Source organism: Hyaena hyaena, unplaced genomic scaffold (assembly GCF_003009895.1).
Source record: "Hyaena hyaena isolate Hyena2069 unplaced genomic scaffold, ASM300989v1 scaffold_20, whole genome shotgun sequence".
Lineage (NCBI taxonomy): Eukaryota > Metazoa > Chordata > Mammalia > Carnivora > Hyaenidae > Hyaena > Hyaena hyaena.
Genome location: NW_024080652.1, coordinates 3,643,765 through 3,665,869, shown reverse-complemented (window position 1 = coordinate 3,665,869; position 22,105 = coordinate 3,643,765). Strand labels below are relative to the sequence as shown.

Below are 22,105 nucleotides of genomic sequence, written 5' to 3'. Positions count from 1 at the left end.
CTGCTGCACGCCGGTGGCTCTGGTGCCCTCACAGAGACGGCCCCGGGCCCTGCCAGGAGTTGCTGCAGGCCCAGGGCCAGCGCTGCTGCGGGCAGCCTAGGTCTAGCACTTGGGGCCCCTCGCCACCTCCTGCCCCTCCAGGACCCAAAGCCTGGCTGGTAGGCTTCCAGAGATGCCGTTCTTGTTGGCCAGGCTCACCCTGGCTGTGTAGAAACTGGGTAGATTCCTCCAATTAAAATCCACGTTTAAAATATTTGAAACCTTTTGAAAGGAAAAGCCAACAAGGGCCATCGCATCCTGGGGTTTGTACACGTAATTCGTGTGTGTTGTGGCTCTCTGAGCCTGCCTCCCATGGTTCCCGCGTGCATTGATGTTGGTATGGCCCCGGTGTGGTCACTTCCCTCTGTGCGGTCACAGTCCGTGCAGTACTGAAGCTTGAGTGTGCCAGGGCCTGTGGTGACCAGGGACCTGAGGCTTAGGGGCTGTGAGTTTCTACACAGATTGCTGTCCGGTCCTAAGTCTGCTCTGGGCCAGACACTTCCTATTACCCAGGAGCCGTGCCCCACAGAGGAAACCAAAGCAAGGAGAGTATAACTTGGCTCATGATGGAGCATAGAGGCAGGTGGAGAACCGTCTTCCAGCCTGGGCCTGAGTGCCACCCGTGGCTGTCCATGGTGCGCCCGGGATTAGCCTTGCTCCCCCCACCGCGCCCCTCCCTACCCCCAGACAGGCATGGAGGCCAAGGCTGGTGGCAAACTGCCTTATTCAAGGTCTGCAGCTCACAAAGGAGTCTGAATCCAGGCTACACCCTACGTGTTTCCCCCGCTGTGTCCATGCACCTCAGCCCTGGTTCAGAGGGAGCCCTGGGTTTCATTGTTCATTGTCTCTCGGGCACCATGTGCTCTCTGTCCCCTCCCCCCTGGAGGCTAGTAAGCACATCTTGGTATAAGTGGGGCCCTGCTCGGTCAGATGGTGGTTTGCCACTAAAGCAAGAATAACTTCTCGATTAAAAGTGACAGAATATGTTGGCTAAATGGCGTCCCTGTTGGGATGCTTCAGTGTATCCATAAATACCCTGGCACACATCCATTCGCTTATCACCACGGCCGATGGTGAGAAGCGTATGTATTAAGCTTAACAGTGTGAGTGTGTGTAGAATCTTCATTCTGGCATTTGTAAAATGTCTGACCTGCCTTACTCTTTCTTAAAGGGTCAGCTAGATAGCCATAAATTATTTCTGCTGCAGGAAGCATGCAGATCATTTTCAGTAAGGGAATGGAAAGATGTCACATCAAATGGAAAAGTATCCTTTCCAACATAGCTTCGGGTAAACAGTCCGCACGGTACAGGATGTACGGCAACAGCAGTGTTGTGTTTTTAATGCGGTCGGCGTTCTGTGCATTTAATGGTGTTCTCATTCGAACACATCCTGTGGTATCCTGTCTTTTCTCATGTTTGCTTTTTTGTCTCTGTTTGCAGGAGAAAACCAAAGAACTAGCGGAGAAGCAGGCACACCTGTAAGTATGGCCCAGTCATTGCCCCTGTCCCTGAGAGAGCTAGTTCCCCAGCAGACTTGCACTTCCCTGTGGAGCCAGGACCTGGGGGGGACCCCCAGGGCCCCTGACATCTCTGGGGTCAGCATGTGCTGCTGCCACCTGTCCTTCTGTCTCAGAGTGGCTGTTTCTGTGCTCACCACCCCGGGAAGTGCTGTGTTGGGGGGCCATCTCTCCAGAGCACCTGTAAGACCGGGGTCGAGGCCCTCCCTGCAGCCTTGTCCTGCCTTCACTTCCCCTGGTGACTATGCTAAAGCGAACCTGCCTCTTCAGAAAAATTCAAAACTCCCGACTTTGAGATGAGGCGGCCCGTTTCTGTTGTCCCACATCTGTTTTCCTAGGAAGCACTGTTTATGTGCACACAGCACTGCTGTGACTCTGGAAGCTATTTGGCACTAACGTAATGGCGTGCATATGATGGGACCCAACAGTCCCGCTTCCGAGCGGTGCCACACGGAAGTGCCTTCACACGGAAGGCAGGAGACGTGCTCCCAAGGCCTTGTTTGTAAGTGACAAAGTCTGCACGGGCCGTGTATTTGTACAGTGGATGCTCGGCAACGGTGAAAGTGGACGCACCAGCGCTCCATCCGTGTGTTGGAATCTGAAAACAATGTGGAGCAGACAGAGCTCCCAGGAGAGCACCCACCCCGTGACTGCGCACACACATGTCAGTCCATGGCGAAGCCATCTGGTTAAGGAACGACATGTGCGGTCACACCCCAGAGAGCCACGCTGAGGGGGGTAGTCACTGCCCACCGTCAGGGAAGGGCACATAGGACCTGAAGTCACACCTTGCTCCATGGTTTGCTCCGTTCTTGTTGATGCCTCTGCTCTAAAGACGGTCCATTTGTGAAGCAGGTGGCTGCGGTCCATGCGTGCCTAGGTATTCTCTGTGGTCCTGGAAAGGGAAAGGAGCAATTGCACCACCCCCTCTCGAAGGGAGGGAGGAAGTCTGGGTCAGAAGCTGAGTAGGTTTGGAGTGGCCCAGCTGTCCCACCCAGGCCAGAAGTTGAGTACAGGATTCCTGCTGCTTGCAGGTGTGCTCTCTGGCTCCTGTTGACATCAGGAAGCCAGAGCAATGTCCGCGGAAGCATCTGCTGATGAGTGATGTGCCTGAGGTGTGAGGCTGCCCAGGGAGGCCCAGCTCTGCTGCCCAGCTCACCAGGGCAGCGCTCAGTATGGGCCAGGCCCCACAGGGGAGCCCCAGCATCAGGGTGGTGGCTGGCGGGCCTGCGCTGGAGCTGATGTCACAGGCCTGGGTGCACTAGGTGGGCCTGCATTGCGTGGGGTTCCCGTGTGAGGGGCTGGCGTTGGGGGCCCGGTGACAGGTGGGGCGGCCACACCCCCAGCCCTAGCTTTGCTCCAGGACAGCCAGGCTTCCAGGGCAGGGGTGGGGTATGGAGATGATGGAGCTGAGGTTTTAGGGGCTCATGCAGCCCTTTCCCCCCTAAGTGTCTTGTTTCACATCAGTACCTATCTGCTGGGTACCCAGCTCACTGGGGAACCAAGGCCTTCCCCGCAGCAGCTCATGCCCATTTCGTGTTCCAGAACTTGTGTTGTTAGGGCCTAACACCGCCTGTGTCCATCCCAGGGATTGCTCCTTCCCCCTCATTTTTAAAAAAATTATGAATCACTTCCAAAATACAGAAAAGCGCAGACTATATTAATCACCCAAGACTACATACCTGAACTTCACCTTATTAACATTTTGCCCCACGGGTGTCAGACCATCGTGTGATGTGCTTCTGTTTACATCCTGAGCAACTGTGGACTTGGACTATACACTTTGCTGCACCTGTGATCATCACACCCTTTATTCTGGGAATGCCTGGATGTGGGGGCTGCGTTAGCAAGTTTTCTGAATCCCAACTGAATCCCTGGGATTACAGCCTTTGTGATTACTGATTTTTTAGGGTAGTGAGGTACAGTTTGCTGACACTTTAGGATTTTCCCATCTGAATTTATAGGTCACATTGATCTATGATTTTTTTTTTTTCCCGTTGCCCTTGTCTGGCTTTAATAACAAGGTTTGCAGAGACTGCACTGGGCAGCCCTGTGTGTTTTCAGTTCCCTGCATCAGTTTGTCTGAGATGTGGACTCGGCCCTACAGTTTGCTGGAAGTAAAAAGTACTTCCCTATAGAAGCATCTGGATGGCCCGGTTTTGCTGATACCATTTCTTTGGTGATTATCGGTCTGTCTAGTTTTCTAGTTCTGTTTACATTGATTTCGGTAATTTTTACTTTGGTTTTCAGAGTTATTGGAATAAAATTGTTCCTTCTGTTTTCTTTGGACTTGTCATCTCTCGTGTGTTTGTAGTAATACCCCGGAATTTCCGTTGGCTTTGTCTCCCCCCTTCCCTTCCTGATTTATCTTCCCAGGGATTTGTCTGTCGTCTGTTTAAAAGGGCCAGTTGTGTCGTTTCTGCTTACTTTTTCTTTGATTTCTATTCCATTGAAGTCTTTATTATTTCCTTATTCCTGCATAATTTCTATTTTAACTTTTTCTTTGATTCATGAATTATTTGGAACATTTCTTGAATTTCTTAAATTTTTTTATATTAGCAAAAATGCTTTTGATTTTGTTTTCAAGTATTAATTTCCCTTCTATATGCTTCCCATATAGATTAAAAAAAATCATATCTTGGGTGCCTGTCTGGCTCAGTTAGGTGGAGCGTGTGACTCTTGATCCCAAGCTTGTGAATTCAAGCTCCACGTTGGGCATGGAGCCTACTTAAAAAAATTAGAGCAGTGATTGATTTGATTCGGTTTGATTTTACTTTATTGTGGTAAGAACACTTGACGTGAGCACTACCCTCTTCAACTGTGAGGTGGATGTCAGCCATTTCTGGTCTCCCCTTTCCCATCCCAGCCCTGGCAGCCGCCACTCTGCCCTCCCAGACTAGGAGTTGGACTGTTTAGAAATCTCATCTGAGCGACATCACGCGGTATTTTTCCTTTTGTGATGGGCTTACTTCACTTAGCATAACATCTCCAAGGTTCGTCCACGCTGTCACATTATTGCAGGATTTCCTTGATTTTTTTTTTATAAAGCTTTTTTTTTTTAATTTTTTTTAATGTTTAATTATTATTTCTAGGAGAGAGAGAGACAGCGTGAGCAGGGGAGGGTCAGAGAGAGAGGGAGTCACAGACTCTGAAATAGGCTCCAGGCTCTGAGCTGGCAGTCAGCACAGAGCCCGATGCGGGGCTCGAACCCACGAACCACGAGATCATGACCTAAGCGAAAGTTGGACGCTTAACCGACTAAGCCACCCAGGAGTCCCTCCCTGATTTTTTTTTTAAAGGCTGACTAGCATTTCATTGCATTACATACAGGTGTTCTTTATCCCTTCCTCCATCGATAGGCATTTAGTGCAACTCCACATCTTCCTTCTCGTGCCTAGTGCTGCAGGGATCATTGAGGTGTGAATATCTCTTGGAGATACTGATTTCAGTTCTTTTGGGTAAATACCCGGAGGTGGAATTGCTGGATTATAAGACAGTTTTCTCTTTAATATTTTGGGGGAGCCTCCACACTGTTTTCCACAGTGGCTGCGCTGTTCCCATTCTGCATTCCCACCAGCAGTGCACGGGGCTTCCACTTTCTCCACACCCTCCCCGACACCTGTTACCTGTTTGTGATGATGGCCATTCCAATAGGTGTGAGGTGACGGCCCAGCGGGGTTTTGGTTTGCATTCACCTGACGGTGAGCAATGTCGAGCACCTTTTCACGTGCCTATTGCCATCTGGATGTCTTCTTTGGAGATGTGTCTGTTGAAGCCAAGTCTTCTCTTGAACTGGGTCATTAGTTTTTGTGCCTTTGACTTTACAGGATTTCCTTATGTATTCTGGAAATTACCCACTACCGGATGGTTTACAAACCTCTCTCACTCTGTATGTTGCTTTTTCACTGTGAAAAGCTGTGCAGAAGCTTTTCAGTTTGATGCAGGCCCACTTGTCTATTTTTGCTTTTCTTGCCTGTGCCTTGGGAGTCATATCCATGAACTTGCTCCCACTGGTGCTCACCTGAAGGGATGGGCCGGACCTCTGCCCGATGTTGGTGCCCCCTGCGTGTGCCCTGCGGCTGGCAGGTGCTGTGGCTTCAGCGTGACCTCACTGGGATTTGACACCCCAACTCCAGCTGGCAGTAGCTGGTGGTGGTTTTTCAGTAGAGGCCTGTCTGTCCCTTTGAGTTCTGACAAGGGGAAGTTGAGAGGGGCAGTAAATGTTGAAAACAGAATGGAATTAGGCTCTGAAGAGCCAGGTTAATCCTTTTTTAATGACCCCAAACTCTTCACACCTGTGTGCATGCGTGTGTCATGCGAATGGGCACAGAGCACAAGCACGTGGAGGAGGAGCTCGGGGAGCACAGATGCAGAGGAAGAGCACGTGGAGCACAGACGGGGAGCACAGGTGCAGAGGAAGAGCACAGGGAGCACAGATGGGGAGGAAGAGCAAGTGGAGCAAAGACGAGGAGCACACAGGGAGGAAGAGCACGTGGAGCACAGACAGGGACCACAGGCATGGACCATGAGCACACGGAGCACAGCACAGGCACAGAAGAACAGTGCATGGAGCTCTGCTAGCATAGCGGCAGCTGGAGACCCAAGCAGTGAAAACGAGGAGACCCACAGGGAGGTCACACCGTTGGGAACACAAGTGAAGTTAGGTCAGAACAACAACCCTGCAAGCACGAGAGGAACGTGGGAAAGGGAGCCTAAGGCCACTGCCTCAACCCGTGGTGGCCGCCCCAGGGGACAACGCTGCCTTGTAAATCTGCTACCCAGATGGCCCCCGTGGATTTGCCCGTGAGCCTTGCTGCCCAGACCCCAGACACGACCCTCACGAACAGCAGGGCATCCCCAAGCTGCCCCGGCTGCAGCAACCCCACCGGGTGGGACTGAAGAGCTGGAGCCCTCACGGCTCCCCTGGGGGTCCCTGGGACTGCGGGGTGGCCTGCTCCGATCACCCCTAGACCAACCTGAGTCACAGCTGGGAGGAGTTACTCCCTTGTGAACGGATCTCTGCTCAGAGGAGTCCAGCAGGTGTGGCAGTGGCAGCACCGATCGTGACATCCTGGCTGCTGGCACCTCTGGGGTGTCCTCAGAGGCCGTCATAGGACAGCTTCCAGGTGTGACGAGATGAGAGGTCATGCCCAGAGGGATCCTTGTCAATACCTGAAATGGAATTTCCAGAGTTCAGTGCAGCCTCTCCACATCCACCCCTCAGACCTCGCTTCGGTGGTTTGGGCTGGTACCGGGGACCTTTCTGTCACAGCAGGTGACCCTAGACATGAGGGCCTGCATCCTGGGGGCCGCCATGGATCTGGGCTTGGTGGGAGCCCCCTGGACCCTGGGGGCGAGTGGCCCCGAGGAGCCTCTGGGCTCCTCTGAGCCACCTCTACCCCAGGCTGGCCGTCTCCCAGGCATGTAAGGGGGATCAAAGGGACAAGAAGTTTCCAGCCCCTTCCCTGGCACCTGGTGGCTTTGTTTTGAGTGCCGCAGCGACACGTGCATGGCCCTGGCAGAGGAGGCCGTGTGAGGAGTGGGTGCTGGCCACCCCGGCTGGGTCTCAGACATGGTCTGCATGAGCCACGGCCGTTGTGGTGTTGGTTTCTAACAATTCCCTCTGAATCTTCAAATGATGTGCTCTCATTGCTGCTCCTGATGCACTGACTTTAGACATCACCTGACTGTATAACAAGGTAGTTCTTAGCTAATCTCGCCTGTGTGCCTCTCACAAGAGAGGCGTTACCGTTCGTTTATTCTTTAGTTACGTGAACTTAACACGCTGCACCTCCTGTCTCTTGTGCGTGAATGACACACTCATGCCGCTCGTTCTTGCAGCCTTGGGCCCCGTCTCCCCATGCGCACACACTCGCACACATTCTGCTCAACATGCTGAGTGCCTTCGTTATCTCCTCCCGAAAGAAAAGATGTGAAAGTAGTTTGTTGGTGAGAGTCCTTTACCACTGGCCGTGGCCGCTGGTGTCCTCCCTGCAAGGTTGGAGGCTTCTAGGTGTGCCTCTGGCCATCGCGTGTTGAATAACATCTGTCTGCACCTCGTTTCCCAGCCTGATGCTGGGGGGCCGATGGGTCACAGATGGTCTGGGTGGTGTCCCGTGGGACAGAACGAGCTCACATGCAGCACGCTCTGTCTCCCTGAGTGGCAGTCTCCCAGACTAACTCGTAGTCTCTTGTCTCGGCAGCCAGGAGCCCGTCTCCTTGGCCGGCTTCACCCTGGCCGGCCTGGTCCCGGACCTGCAGCACATTCTCTTCTGGATGTCCAACTCGGTCGAGCTTCTCTACTTCATCCAGCAGAAGTGCCCGCTCTATATGCAGGCCTGGGAGGAGGAGCTGGATATCACAGGTACCGTCTGCCACTGCCCACAGGCTGGGGGTGGGCTGAGCGCCGCCACCTTGCCTCTAGCCACTGGAGCAGAGCTGGCCTTGTGTTGGGGGCCCTCTGCGAGGTGGTGACGCTGGCGGTTGGGCTAACCTGGCTCCTCGCGTCCACAGCAGGCTATCCCCCCAGCCCCTGTGCACCCCCGCGGGAGGAGGCCCGTGCATTGGCCTTGGGCTGGCCCTTATGGGTGTGCCCATTTCGGAGTGCAGACACGTTGCAAAACTGCTGGGGGCTGTGCGTAGGACTGTGATGTGCTGGCTGCAGGGCCTCAGCTGCCTGGGGTGCCTGCGTTAGGATGTGGGAGCCACAGCTTGATGGGCTGAAAGCAGACTGATGGAGCAATCTGGGGGTCTTCATGAAGAAGGTGGTGCGTGCCGGGCCCTGAGGCCAAGAAGGATCTCAGCGGCTGTGTGTGTGCGTGCATAGTGGGTCCTGGAATGAGTCGCAAGGTAGTCCCAGGGGCTGGACCACAGTCTCACGGTTTTCCCCCACACCCCCTTGCTCTGTGGCAAACAGTCGCTCCCCTCCCTGCCTCCCTGTCGTGGGGCAGGAGCTGCAGGGGATCCCGGGAAGGCGCGTTTGGTGGCCCGGCTTCTGGAGGCCATACCCGGAGTTGGGAAGGAAGCTGGCCGGGTGGGCCTGGGCCTGACCGAGGCTCCTGGTGGGGTCTGGCTGCCATCTGTGTGCTCGGCCAAGGGTCCCGGGAGGTGGCCACGGTTTCCTGGGGAAGGAGCCCAGAGCAGACAGCACTGTGTCCTGCTGAGCCCCTTGTGGATGGGCTAGATTTCCCGGGGGGAGGGGCCACTGGGAGATGACGGCGGGGGACCGTGGTCTGTGTGGCGCAGGCTGTCCTATTCTGTGCCAGGCTGGGGCCCGGCCATGCTGAGCAGGGAGGAGGCCTGGCTGGGAGGTGGAGGCTGTGGGAAGGCAGAGCCAGTGGGCATGACTGCGTCTCTCTTGGTTAGTCTTGGTTTCTTAGTATTTTCTTATCCCTGCTTGATGGTGAAGGGGACATCAGGAACATTCTTGGGCTTCTGGGGCCATGTGGAGGGAAGCTTGCGGCCCTTCTGTGTCCCAGTGGGCGTTCGGGCCTGCTGGCCTCTCGCCTCCAGCCCTCGTTCCCTGGGGGTGGGCGTCACGCCAGATATCCAGTTAGACCTCCTGGAGGGGGGGGCGGCCACTCTCTCTCTGCACAAACCTGAGGCAGCTGCTTACCCGCCGATTCCCCCTGAATGTGACATAAACAGCCACCCCTGGGTGTCCCCAGAGCCAGGACGGTCTCTCTGCTCCACAGTCTGGGCCGTCCCGAACTCAGTGCTCCAGGGACCCAGATTCCTCTCTCTCCAGAGCCTGCTTGTCTTCCTCTGGGGCCCCAGCTTCTCCGAGCAGAAGGGCCCCTCTCCTGGATGTGGTGGTGGCAGCGAGCTCCTGGGCCTCTGGCTGGTCTCTAAGTGCACATGGTCCTTCTGTGCAGGGGGTCGGTGGGTCGGGGGGGCTGCCGGGGGACCTCCCTGCTCTGGCTCCAGCAGAGTCAGCTGGGAGAGCTGTCCCCTCATGGCTCCTGGGCACAGCGCTCGTGGGTGTGTTCTGCTGGCGCCCCTTGTCACCTGGCCTAATCTCAAACACACAGGGCTTTGGGCCCCCCTGGGCCTTCCGCCCAAGCACAGGGACCCTATGTCGGGCTGATTCTCATGAAAAAGTTATTTGGGGTTGACAGGCGATCTGCTCTCAGAGGAAGTTATTTTTGGTCCCAGGCCTGGGTGTCCTGTAGCCCAGTCGATGCTGGGACAGTGTCCCGCCTCCACCCACCCTGAGGGGAAGCCGCGGCAGGCTCTGAACGTCCCACAAAGTGTCCCGTGTGGCCCAGGCGCGGGGGAGCGCAGAGGAAAGATGTTGTCACGGGGGCAAAGGCAAGGTTAGAGCCACGTCTCGGCCTCCTGACCTGCAGCGGGAAGTTTCTGTGGGAAGAATTCTGAAAACAGCTGTCACGTCCTGAACACTGGAAAATCGCCTTTTCGTTCCGCAAATAATCTTTGTTGTCTGAAGCTCTTCCCCGGGACGCCTCGCTCACATGGGCAGGCAGGAGGTGGGCCACTCGGGGGCAGGCCGTCGTATCTACCCAAGACACCTGAGAGAGAGAGCTGGCTTGTCTGCCTCAGCACCTGCAGCTCTGGGGGCATTGAGGCTTGGGCCCCGGTCCCCAAAAGGCTCACGTGGGCGTGGGTTTAGCCCCTGTGACGGGTGCCAGTGTTTCTGCTGGTTTCCAGCAACAGAGAGACTGTGGTGGCATCAGCCTCCCTACGGCTGCAGTCCTGGCGTCCTCTTCCCGTCACCCGGCCTCCCGCCAGAGTCACCGCACCCACACGGGGTGAGGGCCGGCTTTCTGGGCCAGGCTGGCAGCCTGCAGGGCGGGGCCCCGCCCCACATCCAGGCTCTGCTCCAGTGAAAGGGTTTGGAGCTGGCTTCTCGGCCCCGTTCCTACTGGCTTTGCTTGGCCGCGAGTGGTGTTTGGTCTGTGGGTGGTGAGGTCAGCAGTGGGCAGACTGCGTGTCTTTAGGCCTGGGGTGCCGCGGCTGGTTGGGGGGCAATCGGTCGGGGCCGCCGGGGTGCTGCGGCTGGTTGGGGGGCAGCCAGCCCATGGCCAGCAGCCTGTTCCTCCAGACTGGGGTCCCTCCAGTTGTTGGATTTGCTGCTCCTCTGAGTTCCAGCAAGGCTGTGGGAGCATCCAGATTCCCCCTGGGGTGGGTCCCCAGTGAGACCCCACAAGCCAGGCTCCAGGGAGGTCTCTGGGCAGGCACGACAGGCCTCTGGCTTCCTGGTCCAGACAGGTTTCTGGGGCGTGTTCCGTAGGACCAGGGGCAGGAGAGCTGCAAGCCCTGGAAGCAGAAGCATCTAGAACAGCGGGGCCTCTGATGGACTTGTGTGCTGTTTGCATTCTCACTGTCCTCCGCGATGGGTGGCTTCAGGGCTCAGAGCAATTCTGGGCTGTGAGACCCAGCACCTCCCCTCCCAGCCCTGCGAAAAGATTGCGACACCATGGGGCCCCTGCCGTGTGTGAGTGAAAAGCTTGTAGAAGGGGTCCTGGGGTGGGTGTTTCAGTCGGCTGAACGTCTGACTCTTGATTTTGGCTTAAGTCATGATCTCACAGTTTGTGGGTTTGAGCCCCGCACTGGATCTGCACTGACTGTGCAGATCCTGCTTGGGATTCTCTCTTTCTCCCTCTCTCACTGCTCCTCCCATGCTCATGTTCTCTCTCAAAATAAGTAATAAAGATAAAAAAAAAAAAAAGGCGGTAGCAGAATGAATGACGTCGAAAGCCGCTGGCCCCCGCCCACACTGTACACACACACATCCGACCTGCCTGTTGCAGCTCCCGTAATGAAGAAGTGAGGATCTGAGGGAGCAGGAGGCAGAGGCAGGGCCTCCGGGTCCCCGGCAGCCCTGCTGAGCGCTGTGGGACACCGTGTGCCTCCCGTATTCTGTGGCTCCTCGGGCGGTTCTGCCCCGTTGGGGTTCTCCAGTGTTGGGGTCCCTGTGGCCAGTTTGGCCTCTTGGCTTTACAGGAACCCCTCCCAGAGGAAGGAAGCACATGGCATCCAACGGGTGGGCCTCCCTACCAGCCCACCCCCTCCCACCAGGCTCAGCTCCAGTCACCATCTGGGGAGGCCCACCCCCAGGGCCTGTCGCTCCAAAGGGCTGGCATGGAGCTGGGGCCGCTAAGAATCCCCGTCCCGGTGGCGTTTTCTCTGTGGTCTCTCCCGGATGCTGGGGAGAGAATGAGGCTCGTAGGCCATTTGGGTTTCTCTCTTCTTGGAAGAATGTCACAATTCTGTGGAGTGGTGGTCTCCTTAGGAGCTCTGGCCAGGTGTCCCTTTGACCTGGGTCCCGACTGAGAAGCGACTGCAGGCTGTTGGGTTCTAACAGGAACTGTGTCCGGGATCTACTAGTTCATCGGCTTCAGATTCCCTTTGGCATAACGCTTCAGCACTGATGTGCTTGGAGGCGCGGCGCCGGCTTTCTCAGCCATCTCGGCCGGCATCCTGTCCTGGGAGCCCCGGGGAAGTGTGGCAGTCAGGTTTGGGGTCAGACGGCCGCACAAGCGGCTCCCCAGACCCGGGGTGGGGATGCAGGCGAGCGCTGTCCAGAGGGAAGCACGCGGTGACCGTGTGCCGCTGTCCCCGCGCAGGCTCAAGGGAGTCCCTGCTTTCATGCACGCTGACAGCCAGCGAGGAGGCCATGGCCGTCCTGGAGGAGGTCATCTTGTACGCCTTCCAGCAGTGCGTGTACTACGTCTCCAAGGTACGGCGCCGCCCTGGGCGGGACCGATGTGCTGTCTCCACCATCACACGAGGAATTGGAGCTCGAACCACCGCCTCTGCGCACTGAGCCCCGGCTTCCAGGTCCTCGCCCTCCCAGCTGGCGTCACCCACATCCTGTGAGCTGGCGGCTGCACAGATGCCAGCAGTGGCAGGGAGCGGGGGGCGGGGGCGGCCGCGCTGGGCCATGGGCATGGTGGTTCTTGCTGCCACCGGAGACAGCGTTAGAGCCTCTGGGTCGGGAGGAGCCACTTACCCTCTCCCAGCACATGGAGTAGGCTGCAGGGGGGAGTGGAGAGAGCAGGGGCCCCTGTGGCAGTGACCCCTACTGGGGGATCCAAGGGGACCTGCATTCTGTGGGGGATGTGTCAGCGGGGAGTGAGGGGGGCTGGTTGGAGAAGAAAACGATCCCCTTTGTTCCGCACGGAGTTGAGACAGTCAAGTCAGCCAGCGCCATGGTCACTTAACACCAGCAGGCCTGATGGGGTGTCTTGGCCAAACAGGAAGGAGCCTCCCCCTGGGTCTGAGCAGGGCTGTGTGCTGCCCTTGACCTGTCATCCCACGATCACCTTGAGGTGTGGTGGCTGCGAGGCCTCCCCCTGGAGGTGACGCCTTCGCTCGTTTTTTGGGAGCAGCTGTTGCTATTCTGTCCCCCAGGGACAAGTGTGGGTGCCTGCCGTCCCTTTCGCCAGGGCTTCCACCAGGATGGTGCCCGTGGCCCCCACGCTGCTGCCCCTGGCTCAGCTCCGCAGGAGGGGGTGCTTCTGGTGCAGGGGGAGGGTCCTGGAGGGAATGTCGGGCCAGTCAGCTGCCCCCCACCTTGTGTCTGATGGAACAAGAGCCATGAGGGGTCCCAGCAGCCCTTCTTCCGGGCTCTGTGCACCTGCGGAGGTCATGTGCCCCCCGGGACCCAAGCTAGACTGGCATGCCCGTGGCCTCTGCGGACGTGGCTGGTGTTTCCCTCTCGCCCCCAGTCCTTGTACGTCTGCCTCCCGGCCCTGCTGGAATGCCCCCCTTTCCAGACGGAGCGCCGGGAGAGCTGGTGCTCGGCCCCCCAGCTGCCTGAGGAGCTGCGCCGGGTGGTGTCCGTCTACCAGGCCACGCTGGACCTGCTGCGGCAATTCCGGGTGCACCCCGAGATCGCCGCCCAGGTGCTGGCCTACCTCCTCTTCTTCTCCAGCACACTGCTCTTCAACCAGCTCCTGGACAAAGGTGAGGAGGGGCGGGCCTGGGGGCACGTGCTGCTGGGGGCGGCTGTCCCCGTCTGCAGAAAGGCCGGGATGGGGGTGGGGGTCTGCACAGGCCTTTCCCCGTCCATTTTACCCCTCAGCCCTTGGCTGGGAGAGGAGGGACAGGCTCAGAGACGGGACGTGGGCTTTGTCCCCGCCTTCTGCCCCCCAGAATCTCTTCACTACAGGTGCCAGTCACTTCTAGCTGGGGGCCCCGCTGGGACTTGGGGGAATGAGTGAACCCTTGGCACTCAAGTGCCTTCCTGGGCCGGTCAGGTTCCGCAGGCAGCATCTGGGCCCTTGGGGCCTTGCCATAGGTGCCGACTCCTCTCTAAACTTGGGGCTCAGTGGCTGTCACAGCCCCTCCCGGTCATGCGCTTCACCTCCCCCACCCATGCCCACCCCGCCCGCCCAGAAGGGGGCCCAGAAGCAGGCCAGTTGCCTTGGAAACCAATGTAAGGTGCTCAGGCCTGTCATCAGAGGCTTGCAGGAGTGGGGGGAGGGGCGGCCGGCACGGCGTCACCTTCCTGCCCCTCCAGGCCCGTCTCTGAGTTGCTTCCACTGGCCCAGAGGCGTCCAGGCCTGCGCCCGCCTGCAGCAGCTCCTGGAGTGGATGAGGAGCAGCGGCTTGGGAGAGGCCGGAGAACGCTTCTTCCGGAAGCTTTCCTGCACGCTCAACCTGCTGGCCACTCCCCGGGCCCAGCTTATCCAGGTAGGAGGGGTGCACGAGGTGTCCCTCTTGGGTCACCAGCTCACAGACCAGGCGCGGGCCACATTATGGCTTCAGGACCTCAGAGACCCGGCAGTGTGGCTTCCGTTCCACTTCTGTTCCCACCTGCTGGCGGGATAAGGCCCCCCAGGGTCCCCGGGGTCTGTGTCCCATCCGTAACCCTGCAGGGCCTAGGGCTCTGCATGGACCCTGAGATGGGGAGATCGGCCTGTCTGGTGGGCCTGGCCTAAGCACATGAGTGCTTAAAAGGGCAGATAAATGGTTCAGATTGAGGACAGGAGGGGGGCCCGACCACCCAGTGGCTCTGAAGATGGACGGTGGCATGGCCTCCAGAACCTGGGAACAGCCCTCAGCTGCAGGCTGGCACAGGAACGGGGACTTCCGTCCTACAGTCACAAGGAACTGAATTCTGGCAACCCGCACGAGCCAGGAGCAGGCGGCCTTGCTGACTCCTCGGTGTGGGACTGAGGCCGGCCAGGTAGGTGGCTGACCCCCCAGACGGCAGAGGATGCATTTGTGGCCATGTTGGAAGAGCGACAGGAGGCGGGTACAGCACCTCGTCCCACGGTCATTGCGGATGATTGATGAAACCAAACCTGTGTGTCCCTTTCCTGCCTGCCAGACACCGTGTGCTCTGAGAGGTGAGGTGAGAGGCTGCAGGGGACCCTGGACCTTCCATCTGCTGTAAGATCAGAGCAGCTCCCCTCCACCCCAGGGCCCCAGCACAGAGACTCAGTAGCCGTGGTAGCCACTGCCTGCCGCGCACCTGCACTGTGTGACCCGCCTCGGCTGTCATCTCATGCCACCCTCCCAGTTATGGCTGCTGGCCAAGGCCCTGTCCCCTGGCCAGGGACGGTGCGGCAGAGGCAGAATCTACCCGGTGCTGGGCGCCCCGACTTGTTCTTTTATGTTGTTGTTGTTTTTTTAAAATTCTACAAGTGTGACTCCACTTGAGAAAATTTAAAATGGGGACATCTGGATACAGATAGCAAATTGAACATATGCATTTGGTTGGCTTTCTCCCAAAATATCACTAAACAAAAGCAAAGCTTAAGCGCCCAAGGACAAGGCCACCATGGGGAAGAGGAGACATGCGGAAAGCTGGAAAGCAGAGGCCAGGATGTAACTGCTTGAAGAAGATGTATGGCCTCAAGAACAGGGCCGGCTGAGAACCAAGATCCTGGAGTGGGAGGAGGGACAGCACATCAAACCAGATGGTCTGTAAACAAATAGATAACGGAGAAGAGCAGAAAGCCAAGAGTGGCTCTTAGAAACCACAGATTGCCAATATCAAACTGGAGGGGATGTTATTCAAATCCTACACTTTTTAAAAATGTTTTTTTTTATTCATTTCTGAGGGAGCATGAGCAGGGGAGGGTCAGAGAGAGAGGAAGATGCAGAATCTGAAACAGGCTCTGAGCTAGTTGTCAGCACAGAGCCCAATGTGGGGCTTGAACCCACGAATCGTGAGATCATGACCTGAGCTGAAGACGGATGCTTAACCGACTGAGCCACCCAGATGCCCCTTTCAGATCCTACACTTAAAGTGAATAGTAACAAGTGAATCTCAGTAAAACTAGGGAGAAATAGTTTTAAAAAATGAATACCAAGGGGCTCCTGGCTGGCTCAGCGGTGTGTGGCTCTCGATCTTGGGGTTGTGAGTTCGAGTCCTCCATGTTGGGTATAGAGAATACTTAAAATCTTGCAAACAGAGGGACTACTCCAGCCAGGCAGCTCCACACAGCAGGGCAATGCAGTACAGGCTTGAGCCAGAGTCTGTCAGGGGTCCCTGCTGCACAGCCAGGCCCTCCCTCTCGTGCTCGTGGAAGCCCTGCGCTTCTTTCTACAGCTTCTTTCTTTAAAACAGAGGGTCTCTGGGCCGGGAAAACCAGGCTTTCATCCTGACAAGGAAGGCTTCGTCGGGACAGAACCTTCCGCGTGCCGGAGGCCCCATGCTCTTTGCAGGAGGGGGCTGACTGGGCTGTGCTGGGGGTCAGTGATGCGCAGGCAGAGTCTGGAGGACGCGGATGCCTGTCCCCCCACGAGCCCGCCCGGCAGACTGGTACCGACTCTAAGATGGGAGCGAACAGCCTCCTGCACGGGAGACAGAGGTTGGAGGAACCAGATGAGGGGCTGGTGGGCTGCCTTCTCCGACAGGGACCCAGGGGGAAGTTCTAGCCTGTGTGGAGCACAGAAGGGCACCATCCCGCATTCTGCTTCCTGGCTTTTGTTTTAAGCCCTTTAAAAAATGTGAAAAGCATTCTCAGCTTCAAACAGACTTTTCAGGGAGAAGAAACCTAAAAAAAAATTATATCCTAAAGAGAAGAGAACCAAACGGATTCTTGGAAACTCGAACCCTGAGAGCAGAGACGAAGGGTCCAGCAGCAAGACTGGAAGACGGTTCAGGAAATCGCCTGGACAGCAGAGAGCTGGAAGGAAGGACAGGGTGCCCACAGGGGACCTGCTGGTGGCTTCTCTGCTGGTGGCGCCCTCTGACGCCAGCCCTGGACAAGGCACGGATGGGAAAACCCAAAGGAATGGAGCCTGTTGGGGCTCCCAGCACTGGCCACGTGCCCCCCAGAGAAGCCTTAAGACACGACTGTCCCTGTGGTGGAGGCGCTAGCCCCCCACGTGCCAGGCCTCTGGATGGCAGTAAAGTGAAGCGAGAGAAAAGCAGAGGAGAGGAGGAGAGGAGGGGAGGGGAGATGGGAGAGTGAGAGAACGGGGCAGGGAGGCCCAGAGTCCAACAGGAGGCGTGTGGAAGGAGTGGGGGGACGTGACGGCCTGGGAGTACAGATGACCGACCCAGCCCCAGACCCACCTGCCCGAGGTGCTGGAAGGCGCGGCGAGGGCTGAGCAGCTCGGCCACTGAAACGGACTTGCGCAGGGAGGCCCACCCTGCAGTGCTGGGATGATGGGCGCCAGGAGCCTGGGAACTTCCCAGAAGAATAAAGACAGGAATCTTCCAAAAATTAGCCATCAGAGTGCTTTCCAGTGTTCAAGAGCAACGCCACAAGCTGGGGGCCACCCGCCACGGAGGGCGTGGCCTGGCCTGGGCCCTTGACGGCAAGGTCAGCCATGGTCCTCGGGGTACCTTGGTCAGGAAGCTGCTGGTGTGTCTGTGTCACAGAAATGGAGATTAGCCCAGAGAACGGGAGAGAAGTTTCCAGAAAACATGAGCGGAAAGGCATCCCCGGCCAATGGACAGCAGGGTCACAGGTGACCGCACCTGTTGTTCTAGGTCGTCGAGCATGAGTCCACCCTTCTCCCCACATGGGCTGCCCGTCCTGGAAGGCTGTGCCTTTGCATGTGTCTTCAGCCCTTGGGGTTGGATCTCTCCCACACCCTGTGAGGCAGGAATTCAATTTCTCTTTCCCCAAATCCCCAGGGCTCCTTTCCTGGTGTCTCAGCCGTGCAAGGTGCTGTGGGGGGAGGCACGTTCAGGGGACAGAGCCCTTGGTGGGGTGTTCGCTGACCTCAGCGGCCCTCAGGGGCACCACGGCCCTGTGCATGCTGGTTGGGAGCCCAGACCATGGGGCCCTGCCCCCAGAGCACCCAGGAAAAAGATCCTCTGGGGGTGTGGCTGTGCCACGCGGGGCCTCTGACCATATGCTCCTCCTCGTCCCCCAGATGAGCTGGGCGAACCTGCGGGCCACGTTCCCTGCCCTGAGCCCCGCGCAGCTGCACCGGCTGCTGACGCAGTACCAGCTGGCCGCTGGCATGGGCCCCATGAGCGCCTGGGAGCCCGGTGCCCGGGACAGCCCTGATGCCTTCAAATCAGGTAAGCCTCCTCAGGGGCGGGAGCAGGGACCCTGCGGGCCATGCTGGGGACAGTGGGGAGCTTCCAGGGGGACTTCCTAGAAGAGCCCGCAGAACCCCTGTCCCCTCCACCCTGGGCTGTCTTTTCCACCTTGGGACCTGGGGACTCCCATAGATGGAGCTCAGGGAGACCACAGGCCATGGCCAAGTTCTGACCTCCGGGTCAGGTCCAAGGTCCTCCGACCCAACATGGGGCCTGAGATGGGCCCCGCTTGATGCACAACCCAGCAGGAGGAGGACAGGGTCTCTGTGCTTGGTGCCAGGATGGCGTGCTTGCCACGCCTCCACGTAGGCTCACGCGCAGTGCACACGTACCTGTCTGCACGTATGTTTGTTACAAACAGATTCACGTCTCTTGTTAGCATGATGTACCTAATGACGTAAATTAAGGTAGAAGATAGAGCTAGAAATAGGGCCTCAGGTCCCCATATCCCCTGCACCCAGGCCGTGGCCTGTGGCAGGACTGCTTGGAGCAGGACTTGGGGCTCTTTTGGCATCGGATGCTCCCCCTCACTCCCGGGGCCAGCCGCCTGGTGGGCTCTCTGCCACGAGCCAGTGTGGGTGTCGGCCTTCCTGCCACAGGAGGGTGCTCGTGTTCTGGGACACAGGGTCCTGGTGACTGGGCAGGATGGAATCAGCACGGACCTTGGGCGCCCAGGAGGGCAGGTGGGGGGGGGGTGCAGAGGTGGGGGGCGAGGCAGCTTGAGCCTCGTTGTGGATGCCACCTGGGCTGCAGCAGTGCAGGGAGTGTCGTTTGGGTGGGCTGACTTCTCCTGGACCCCGAACTCTATGACCCCAGTACCTACAGGGGTGGGCGGGCAGGGCAGGCTGGTGAGCCTGGTGACAGGCGGGAGTTTCCTCTGGGCCAGTGCGGTCCCAGCGTCCTCGCCGCTGCCTGCAGAGGACGTGCTGGAGTCCTACGAGAACCCCCCGCCCATCGTGTTGCCAAGCGAGGGCTTCCAGGTCGATTTGGAAGCCGACTGCCCAGATGACAGCCTCTACCAGCACCTTCTGTACATCCGCCACTTCCTGTGGAGCCTGCGCAGCAGACCCAGCCCTGGCACCGGGCCTCCCCAGCCAGAGGGCCTCGAGGTACCCGGGGTGCTTCTGCTGGGTAATGGGGCGGCTGGGGGCAGCCTCTGGGGCCCCTGAGCACTGTGCCCCTTCCGCCTCCCACAGGGCCTGCCCCCCAGCACTGCTGAAGGGCCCCCGGAGGGCCAGAGCTGCCCGCTGGCTTCCCGGGGGGCTCGTGAAGCTGGCCCGGTGTGCCCTCCTCCTCCCGCTGGGGGTCCCCGCGCACAGGGCGCTCCAGGACGGCAAAGCCGCGGGGGCCCCCAGGCTGGCGTCCTGCACGTGGACTCCTCGTGCCTGCTCACGCCTCCCGGCACCCCACTGGACCTCGAGCCTGCTGTCCCCGACTGGCCTGAGTCTGGCGGCACCTGTGGGAAAACACTCTCAGAAGGAAGGTGGAGTGGACAGAATGGCCCCGGCAGTACAGCTGCGGAAGGTGAGACCTGTCCCCAGGCTCACACCGGCCCCTGGGTGGGTCTCCTGTGGGTCATTCCACCTATGCAGCCCTCGGGGCATGTTGGGCCTGGGCTGTCAGTACCTGTCCATGAATGCCCGCAGCCTGGGACACCAGGTCGGCTCCTGGGGCCAGATGTGGCGGGCAGATGGTGCCTCAGGCCCCGGCGAAGGGCGGCTGGGCTCTGTGCAGCCACCTGTGGACTAAGTCCCTGCACCCAGGGTAGTGGGAGGGGCGGCACAGGTGACGTGCACCAGGTACGAGGCTTGGGGTGGGGGTGGGGGTGGGGGACAAGGAGGCAGGGCATGTGTGTACACGCGCAGGGCAGAGCAGCCCCCCGCAGCATGCCCCTAACTAAGGCAGGGGCCACCTGGGCAGATCAGGGCCTGAGGCAGACCCCTGCTTCCTTGTGCAGGACTGCAGCCACCCACCCTCCCTGACCTCTGGGGCTAGAAGGGACAGTGTGGGGGGCTGCAGAGCTGAAGAGTCCCCACTCAGGAAGGGGACAGAATCAAACGGGGGGGCGGGCAGATGGGGAGACATTGCTTAAAGGGTGGAGAAGGGTCTGAGGAGGGGGCTGTGGGGGGACCTTGAACAGAGTCCCCCGCTCAGCCCTGGAACCAGCCAAGCTCGGAGACAGGCCACTGTCCTCGGCAGCCACGGTGCGCAGGGAGGAACCCCCCTTCCAGGCACATGGGGGTGTGGCCCACAGATGGGGCCTGGAGCCACCACACCTGGAGGGTCGTCAGGGATACGTCCCCATTGTGCCCAGATGGGCATCTCGCTGCAGCCGTGTGAGCGTTTCCCTTGGGAGGAGCAGCGAGGACAGGGAGGGACGGACGGCCACCCGCCCCTTCCCCCAGTGGCCCCTCGTCTCACCTGCGCAGGAGACTGCGTGCTTCCTGCTGACGAGCACCCGCCAGCGGCCTCCAGCCACAGCTCCAGCGCCGAGGACTTCTGCTACGTGTTCGTGGTGGAGCTGGAGCGGGGCCCCTCCGGGCTGGGAATGGGCCTCATCGACGGGATGGTGAGTGGCCCCCGGGCTCTGGACCACCCCATGCAGGCCCACAGCTCATGGGGTCGCGGGAGACCAGGGCCAGTTCCGTGGGGTCTGAGTGCAGGAAGGGCCTGTGCGGTAGCCGCTTCCTCTGACAGCTGCGTCCTCTCTGTCCTCGGGGTGCCGGTCCCGGGCCTGTGGGGTGGGGGTGGGGGTGGGGGTGGGGTCCAGTGCTGCCCTCACGGACACGCAGGAGACCACACACGAGTGAGCCCTCCGGGGCCTGCCCCGCCCTGAGGCTGCTGCTTCCCCCCCCCCCCAGCACACGCCGCTGGGCGCCCCCGGGCTCTACATCCAGACGCTGCTCCCAGGCAGCCCCGCGGCGGCGGACGGCCGGCTGTCCCTGGGAGACCGCATCCTCGAGGTGAACGGCAGCAGCCTGACGGGCGTCAGCTACCTGAGGTATCCCCACCCTCGCGCCCAGGCAGGCACAGGCGTCAGGGCAGCCCCGGCCCCCATTTTAGAGACAAGCGAGTGGAGGCTTGGTCACCAGCCCGCTCTCTGACCTCCGACGACCCCATAGCCCCACCAGAGCCCCTTGGGCACTCAGGGCTGCAGGGTGGGGGGGTCCTCATCCCAGGCACCCCCAGGAGCCCTGCCGCCCCAAGGCCGGGCCCGTGGTGAATCGACCACTCCAGGCGTCTCCCCTCCCCCGCTTCCAGGGCTGTGGACCTGATCCGGCACGGTGGGAAGAAGATGCGCTTTCTGGTTGCCAAATCTGACGTGGAGACCGCCAAGAAGATCCGCTTCCGCACACCGCCTCCCTAGGGCACGCTGGAGGGACGGGGCGGCGGGGGAGGCCACCTCCCGCCAGGCCGGCCCGCGGGGCCGCATCCCCACTGTGGAAAGTGTACATCTTAGTGTATATTTTATTTATATGACAGATGACACGAGGTTGTGGCGTTTGTTACAGAGCTTTTATGTTTGAAGGTTTTAACGGAAAAATATAGATTCAATAAACTATCTTTCGTACTCTGAGAGACTGGTGCCTGTGCAGCCAGGTGGGGGCCGTGCTGGGGCCCCCAGGGCCTGCCCCTCCCCGCCGGCTTCAGAGACACCCTGGGAGGACACGGGCTCAGGGTTCTAGGGGGTCTGGCGGCCTCGGGGAGGGGGCAGTGGGGTCTGCTCCTGGTCCTCACAGGCTCAGCCCGGCTCAAAGAAAGGGTCTGGCACCGCCCCAAGCGGCTGATGGTGAGCGCCTCGGCCCACCCCGGGGACTCGGGTCTCCTCCCATCATGGAAGCAGAGGCTGGGCCCTCATCCCAGGCTCTGAGTCTGCAGCCTGGCTGGCATCCACCGGGTCGCCGTCCCTTCACCCTGACGGGAGGCTCACCTCCTCCACCAGGTGGCAGAGTGTGTGCAGGGCTGTGTTCGCATCGCTGTGACGGGCCTCAGACACATCCATGCTGGGCGTCTGTAGCAGGGTCAGCAGCTCCGCAGCCAGTGTCCAGAGGCCTCCTGCATCGTGCTCACG

The 22,105-nt window shown here is 59.2% G+C and overlaps 1 protein-coding gene and 1 long non-coding RNA gene across 2 annotated transcripts in view; one reads left to right on the top strand and one right to left on the bottom strand.

Annotated features, from left to right (window-relative positions):
* RADIL (Rap associating with DIL domain) overlaps nucleotides 1–21,612 on the top strand; it is a 132,529-nt gene extending 110,917 nt beyond the window's left edge. The window contains exons 11-21 of the mRNA XM_039226156.1: nucleotides 1,480–1,517; nucleotides 7,760–7,920; nucleotides 12,143–12,255; nucleotides 13,247–13,484; nucleotides 14,041–14,213; nucleotides 17,862–18,012; nucleotides 18,952–19,142; nucleotides 19,230–19,557; nucleotides 20,463–20,602; nucleotides 20,895–21,034; nucleotides 21,295–21,612. Coding sequence (XP_039082087.1) covers nucleotides 1,480–1,517; nucleotides 7,760–7,920; nucleotides 12,143–12,255; nucleotides 13,247–13,484; nucleotides 14,041–14,213; nucleotides 17,862–18,012; nucleotides 18,952–19,142; nucleotides 19,230–19,557; nucleotides 20,463–20,602; nucleotides 20,895–21,034; nucleotides 21,295–21,400 — 1,779 coding nt within the window. The 3' untranslated portion in view covers nucleotides 21,401–21,612. The remainder of the gene's footprint in view (nucleotides 1–1,479; nucleotides 1,518–7,759; nucleotides 7,921–12,142; nucleotides 12,256–13,246; nucleotides 13,485–14,040; nucleotides 14,214–17,861; nucleotides 18,013–18,951; nucleotides 19,143–19,229; nucleotides 19,558–20,462; nucleotides 20,603–20,894; nucleotides 21,035–21,294) is intronic.
* LOC120228033 lies at nucleotides 15,688–17,768 on the bottom strand. The gene is made up of 3 exons (XR_005527389.1): nucleotides 17,461–17,768; nucleotides 17,053–17,350; nucleotides 15,688–16,470 (listed from the first exon to the last, which is right to left on the bottom strand). It is a non-coding gene; the product is annotated as an uncharacterized LOC120228033 (long non-coding RNA).
* Nucleotides 21,613–22,105: the final 493 nt, after the last annotated feature.